This window comes from Camellia sinensis, chromosome 14 (assembly GCF_055761805.1).
Source record: "Camellia sinensis isolate YWXY chromosome 14, ASM5576180v1, whole genome shotgun sequence".
NCBI classification, from domain to species: domain Eukaryota; kingdom Viridiplantae; phylum Streptophyta; class Magnoliopsida; order Ericales; family Theaceae; genus Camellia; species Camellia sinensis.
This window is the reverse complement of record NC_138974.1, coordinates 120,916,082-120,923,694: the sequence shown is the minus strand read 5'-3', so window position 1 is coordinate 120,923,694 and position 7,613 is coordinate 120,916,082. Positions and strand designations below refer to the sequence as shown.

The 7,613-nt window shown below is 45.0% G+C and overlaps 1 protein-coding gene across 1 annotated transcript; it reads left to right on the top strand.

The window, feature by feature from the left end:
- The first annotated feature begins 5,552 nt into the window (after positions 1-5,552).
- LOC145807268 (uncharacterized) lies at positions 5,553-6,914 on the top strand. Its single transcript, XM_082905227.1, has 2 exons — positions 5,553-6,088; positions 6,206-6,914. The coding sequence occupies exons 1-2, from the start codon at positions 5,553-5,555 to the stop codon at positions 6,912-6,914; spliced, it is 1,245 nt and encodes a 414-aa protein (XP_082761353.1).
- The last annotated feature ends 699 nt before the right edge of the window (positions 6,915-7,613 follow it).

The following is a 7,613-nucleotide window of genomic DNA, read 5'->3' as shown; positions in this document are numbered from 1 at the left end:
GCTCATGCTTGTAATAGCTTGGCTCTGGATTAGGTTGCCAATCCACCTGAAGCTCTTAATGCTCTTCTTAGAAATGATGTGTCTTCTTCTTCTCCTTAATGGCTTCTTAATTGTCTTTGGTTGTTCAAAAAAAAAAAAAAAAAAAAGGCTTTGAGTTATAACCAAAATAATAGTATGTATAACCAAGAAAGAGAAGAGTAGAGAGAGAATCTAACAAAGATATTATTGATCAATGATTGAAAACAGAATTGATTTATTACGTTTTGATTAACCAACTATTATGTACAAACACATTATTACAAGAGAATTAATTGCATGCTATTGTTATACACTCTTGTGATGAACTTGCAGCTCGATTGCCACATCTGGTCTTCCTTGTGCTAATTGCCTTTGCAGCTGCAACTGAATAATAACTAATACCACAATATATATAATCAAAACATAATTAAATCATAACTAACACTTGAATAAGTCATTAATCAAAAATCACAAGAGTCTTAATTAATTTGGGTGGCTTCTTTGGAATTGACTTTCTACCGCAACAATGGAATGGCTACTAATTATTTTAATCGAACGGAATAAAAAAAATTTAAAACCAATTTTGAAGGGGCTGAATATGAAATGGGTCGGATCCGAGCCTTAGGCCGGCCCAATCTAATAAAACCCAAGTTCAAAAGGATTAGATGAATATATGGGCAAGCCAATTGAGCCCAACTCCATGATCAACAGTCTACCCAAGTCCTCAAGCACTTGGACCAAACCCGCAGTGGAAAGGCAAATCCAACTGCGACGCTGGGCTAAGCCGAGTTGCAGGACCGAACCTTTGGGCCGAACAGATGTGGGCCGAGCCCACACTAAGATATCCGAATAGACCAGCCCGTCCCAACGGAAGCTTTGAATAAGGCCGAGCCGAGGTACTAAGATACCGAGCAGAGAGAACCTCACAGGAAAATGTGGAAGTTGTGAACGTGTGCATGTGCAAGTTGCCACCTCAGCTGGTCCTCTACACCTAGAATCACAGAAGTTGTTGAATCAAAGGAATGTGATTTGTTATCAGCATGACTACAATGAGTATATGCATTCAATGACAACTACCAGGTGGTCCCCTACCTTGACCAACGCTAAAAGGACACCTAGCAGCATCCAAGCTCCAAGAACCTATCTTGAAAAGCAAGCAAGGAACCCTATATATATTACATGAACTTCACATTGAAGGTAACTAAACTATTCCAAGCAAAATCACACTTAGAGATAGACTCAACTCTATATACACTTCTTCTTCGATCACTAATTCCCACACCGGAGGGGTTATTCGGCCAACCCCGGCCGAGCAACTCTAACGGTGCTTCTCGTGGCAAGAACCTCAGTCACTGGATAATCCAACCAAGTGCGGGGCCCCGATCCACTTTCATCTAGTGCAGAATCCGATACGCACAATTGGTGCGGTGAATGTGGATCACTTCATCTCTAAGCTCTGCACCCAGTTCCGGCGATGGGGATTGAGGACGTTCCGCCTTCAACACATACTCCACAGACGGAGAAGACGAAGGACAAAGGTTTGGCACTCCCGACAGTTCTGGAAGAACAAACTAGAAACAACAACCGGACTCTTGAATCCGTTAAGCATTGATTACCCTTCGCTGGAGGTCCTTCTCATCACTTTCTTCTGGAAAAGGACTATAGAGATCGAATCATAGACTCCATGGGGATAGAGATACAGGAGCTGAAAGCCTAACTTAAAAGGGTACTAGGTGATCCGACGGAAAAAAGGATAGAAGTAGAACCCTCTCGTCTGCCACGAAGGAGCTCATCCAGAGAACCACCAGTGAAAAAATTCCCTAGAAATGAGTCTAGGCAACGAAGCCAGCCTATCCCGGTACAGAGTGAAGTGACAAGCAGTCACACCCGTGGGTCACGCCAGAGAAGGGCTAAGAAGTAGAAGACAGTCAGTCAGCAAACTGAGTACCCCCCACAAGACCTTCGTACTTGGTTGATTGGCAACAAACAGAACGAATAACATCAGGATCACCTGGACTGTACTATTCACCAGAGAGAACACCGAGCGCTGGATAGGCTCGTCTCCTCACCATTCTCCTCGGAAATTGAAGCCATGAGGCCTCCAAAGAAATTCACCCCACCAAAGTTCACTTCATACGATGGAAAGTCGGACCCGCTGACGCATATTAGCCATTACAGACAAATGATGTCTCTATGGAGCCGAGATGAGGCACTGATGTGCAAAGTCTTCCCATCTAGCTTGGGAGAGACCAGACTTCGATGGTTCGATTGACTCCCCACTGGATCGATTCGTGGCTAGAAGCAACTCTCCGAAGAGTTCTTAGCTAGGTTCGTCTCCAACACTAAGATTCCGAAAGAGTCGGATACACTGTTCGGCCTTCGAAAGGAGCAGGAAGAAACGCTACACAATTATGCTAGGAGGTACTGGGAAGAATACAACGATCTGGAGGAAAATGTGTGTAGTGAGCAGATGGTCGTTTTGTCTTTCAAACATGGCCTGCGCCCGGAAAATAAGTTAAGGCAATCACTTACCAAGCGCCCAACCACAGCATTAAAAGACTTACGTGCCAGGATCGAGCAGTGCGCTCGCCTCGAAGACGATCAGATCCCCATTGAGGTAGCGTCAACAGAACAAACAGCTCGGCACAAGAAGAGAACAGATCGAGGAGAACACAGAGGGATCGCAGTGAATGAAGTGGATAAGTCCAAATCCCACGAAGCCGTTGTGACTGTGTTCAAAGAGCCAATCTATCGAATCTTGGAAAAGATAGAGAGAGCCCTTCTTTGTTTTGCCCCTGAAAATGTTGAGAGATCCGGCTCGACGCAATCAGAAGCTCAGATGCACTTACCATCAAGATAGGGGGCACATGACTCAAAACTGCAAAGCACTGAAACAACACTTGGAAGACTTAGTAGCGGCTGGGCACCTCCAGGACTACATTGATCAGGATAAGGAAGTCACCGAACCGGGGAACCCACCACCAGAACCGAATGTTGAGCATCCACCTCGGTTGATAATAAATGTGATCCATGGAACAGCAACTCAAGAATCTGAGGAGACACTAAAAGAAGAGATTGCTAAGGTTGCACAAATTCAGCAGGTCATGACAGTGGAACCTGCATCGAAAAAGGTACATACAGTACCTAAATCCCCCTTGTGCACTGTTTCATTTACTAGAAAAGATTTAGAGGGCATAAACCACCCACATACTGATGCATTAATTATAACTGTGGGAATCGAAAAACGATTTGATGTAAAATGAGTCCTGGTAGATCAAGGTAGTGCAGCAGACATCTTGTATTATGACTTGTTCAGAAAGCTTGGTCTCTCCGAGCAGCACCTCACCCCAGCGGCAGCCCCGTTGGTTGGCTTCAATTCACAGCCAGAATGGCCGCTTGGCAGAATAGTGTTGCCAATCGTGGCGGGAACGAAAACCCTCCAAATAGAGTTCCTGGTTATTAATACACCATTTCCTTACAAAGCCATACTTGGCCGTCCATGGATTCATCAAATGGAGGCGGTCCCTTCAACTTACCACCAGCTTATCCGTTTTCCAACGGAACACGGAGTAGAGCAGATCTCAGGGGATCAGGTTGCGTCTAAACATTGCTTCATGGCGGCACTAAAGGCAAAGCAGCTCTACAATCAGGTACAGACAGTAGAGATGGCCGAACAACCAGTCTTAGAAGACGCAGGGGGAGCCCTAGAGGAAAAGATAGTAGAGGATTTGGAGAGAGTCCTAGTAAAAGAGGATGACCCAGAAAAGTACTTCCTTATCGGTACCTCACTAGGCGCTGATGAGAAACTTCAGCTGCTGGAATTGCTGAGGGAAAATATGGAGGTATTCGCATGGTCAGCATATGATACTCCAGGGTTGGACCCAGAATTTGCTTGCCACAAGCTCAACATCAACCCTTCAGCTCGGCCCATTGTGCAGAAAAGTCGGAGATTCTCAGTTGAGCACACCGAAGCAGTAATTGCCGAAGTCAAAAAACTCCTAGCTTCAGGAGCAATCAGAGAAGTTCAGTACCCGCAATGGCTGTCTAACACAGGTGTAGTCAAGAAGAAGAACGAAAAATGGAGAGTTTGCGTTGACTTCACTTGCTTGAACAAAGCCTGCCCTAAAGATAGCTTTCTGCTGCCTCGCATTGATCAACTAGTAGACTCAACAGCAGGGCATGAGCGCATGAGCTTTCTGGACGCTTATAGCGGTTATCATCAGATGCCACTGTTCGGTTCGGATCAAGAAAAGACAGCATTTATTACACCGAGAGGAACCTACTGCTACAAAGTGATGTCGTTTGGCCTTAAGAACGCCGGAGCAACCTACCAGCGGATGATCACTAGGATGTTCAAAGACCAACTCGGGAAAACCATGGAAGCTTATATAGATGATATGGTAATCAAAAGCAAGCTCGCTACAGACCATCTTACAGACTTGTGAGAAGTTTTTGGCATACTAAAAGACCATCAGCTTCGCCTCAATGCCTCGAAATACGCTTTCGGGGTAGGAACAGGGAAGTTCTTGGGATATATGGTCACTCGCAGAGGAATTGAGGCAAATTCGGACCAAATAAAAGCAATACAAGATCTTGAAGTACCAACAAAGGCTAAGGAGTTGCAGAAACTGGCCGGAATGGCGGCCGCACTAAATCGGTTCATCAGCAAATTTTCAGATCGGATGAAGCCCTTCTTCCAGCTTTTGAAGAAAAGGGCAGCATTTGAATAGAGTAGCGAGTGCACCGAAGCACTGCAAAGCCTCAAAAGATACCTCAGTACACATTCCCTTCTGTCCACTCCAGAGCCAGGAGAGGAGTTGTATCTCTATCTAGCAGTCTCAGATCATGCTGTAAGCGCAGTATTAATTCGAGAAGTTAACAAGGAACAGAGGCCTGTGTACTACGTTAGCAAGATTTTACTAGATGCCGAGACACGGTATCTACCATTGGAAAAGTTAGCTTACGCGCTGCTTATCGCCTCGAGGAAGTTACAACATTACTTCCAGGGTCATACCATCAATGTCCTCACTGAATTCCCCCTTAGATCTGTATTTAGCCGAGCTGATTTCTCTGGCAGAACAACAAAATGGGCGGTAGAACTTGACGAGTTTAACATTTGGTATCAGCCCAGGACAGCAATTATGGCCCAGGTCTTAGCAGATTTCATTGCAGAATTTGCTTCTACCCAGAGTACCGAACCAGGGAATCCAAGTTTGGCACAGGTGCCACACATCACCGAACAAGGAAAGCCCTGCGCTTCGGAAGCTAGGAAACTCTTTGTTGGAAACATCTGGCAGCTCTATGTTGACGGGTCGTCCAATAACCGAGGTTCGGGGATAGGAGTAGTGCTTATCTCACCAAAAGGATTTATCTGGGAACAGCCTCTCAGGCTCGGTTAGAAGGCTTCGAACAACGAGGCAGAATACGAAGCGTTGTTGGCTGACTTATGTAGTGCGGAACAGCTTCTTTTTTTCAGCGATTCACAGCTAGTGGTAAACCAGCTTTCTGGGATCTATGAAACACGGGATGAAAGAATGGCCATGTACGCAGGCAAAGCCAGAGACTTACTCAAAAAGTTTCAATCCATACGAGTGGAACGAATTAGTCGAGACAAAAACAGCCATGCTAATGCTCTGGCCTGTCTCGACTCATCAATGGATACCAAAAATGCCAGAAAAGTTTGGGTTGAGTTCGTGCCAGAGCCAAGCATTGCATCTCCAGTCCTCTGCAACAGCGTAGAGCTGAGCTGGATGGATCCAATACTTGCTTTTCTAAAATCTAGTACTCTCCTCGAAGATAAAAAGGAAGCCAACAAAGTCAAACATAAGTCAGCTCGGTTTTGGATCTCACCATCCGGGAAGCTGTACAAACGCTCCTATCTTGGCCCTTATCTTCTATGTGTGCATCCAAATCTGGGCGAGAATGTTCTCTACGAAATTCACCATGGGATTTGTGGATGCCACGTCGGCGGAAGATCGCTGGCGCATCGAGCCCTCACTCACGGGTATTGGTGGCCACGAATGCAACAAGATGCTCAGCAGTACATACAGAAGTGTGATAAATGTCAAAGGTTTGCTCTATTCATTCATCAACCAGCCAAAACTCTCACCCCACTTACCAGCCCATGGCCCTTTGCCCAATGAGGTCTGGATATTGTCGGACCATTGGTGTGAGGCACTGGGAACAGGCAATTCTTCATTGCTGCAACTGACTATTTTACTAAGTGGGTTGAAGGCGAGCCATTGGCAAATATCAAAGAAGCGGATACAAAGCGGTTTGTCATGCGAAACGTGGTGGTGCATTTTGGTATCCCGCGAGTACTGATTGCGGATAATGGAACGCAGTTCAATGGAAAAATCTTCAGAAAATTTTGTGCCGACCTCAGGATTGAGTATAGGAACTCTTCTCCAGGGTACCCGCAAAGCAATGGACAGGCAGAAGCCTCAAACAAAACTATCATCAACGGAGTAAAGAAACGGCTTGAACAGGCCAAAGAAAAATGGGTTGAAGAGTTACCCCACGTGCTATGGACATACCAAACCACAGCACGGCGATCAACGAGGGAAACACCTTACTCATTAACTTATGGAATGGAGGCCGTCATCCCACTCGAAGTCGGCCTCCCAACCCTTCGGTCTGAATTGTTTAAGAGCGCCAGTAACGAGGAAGCTATTGCACAAGCACTAGATATGGCAGAAGACCGAAGAGAAGCAGCACTGATCAGACTTGTAGTGTATCAGGAGCAGCTCATCAAGAGTTTCAACCAAAAAGTTTTCCCACGGCAATTTACACCAGGAGAACTGGTTTTGAGGAAAGTTATGGATCACAAAAAGGTGCCTGGTGAGGGCAAACTTAGGCCTAACTGGGAGGTCCGTACAAAGTCACAGTTGTTGTAGGAAATAGAGTTTACTACCTAGAGGATCTGAAAGGCAGAGCTATACCTCGGCCCTAGAACGTAGCAAATCTCAAGAAATACTATCAATAGAATTATCCCCCAACTTCTCTATCAGAATGTAAAGGCATTTATCTGTTGACCAATGCAAATGCTTACACATTTCTCTTAAACTTATTGAATTCTTGTAATTAGCTTTGATGTTTATCAAACAGAATTAGCTTTGGTTCTTACCAAACGGAATTAGCTTTGGTCCTTACCAAACGGAATTAGCTTTGATATTTATCAAACGGAATTAGCTTTGGTTCTTACCAAACGGAATTAGCTTTGATGTTTATCAAACGGAGTTAACTTTGGTCTTAATCCAAATGGACTTAGTTTTAGAACGACTGGACGGAATTTAAATTTTGGTTAGCACTCAAACATGCTAAGTGGAATTGCTTGGTGGAATAATGTTTGGCAACTAAATTGGACTTTAGCCAAGTGGAATTGCTTGGTGGAAACCACACTAACATATCTTAAGTAAACGTCTTTGAATCCACAGAATTCCTTAAGTACCAACACGTCAACACTTCAGTACTGATTCAAACAAACAGAGTTAGAACAAGCGTGACCAGGCTCTATCAGGAGCAAACTCCCAGCATTAGTCTTACTCAACTCCAGATGGGGGCAAACAATTATTTTTTCAAACCAACCTGGACCT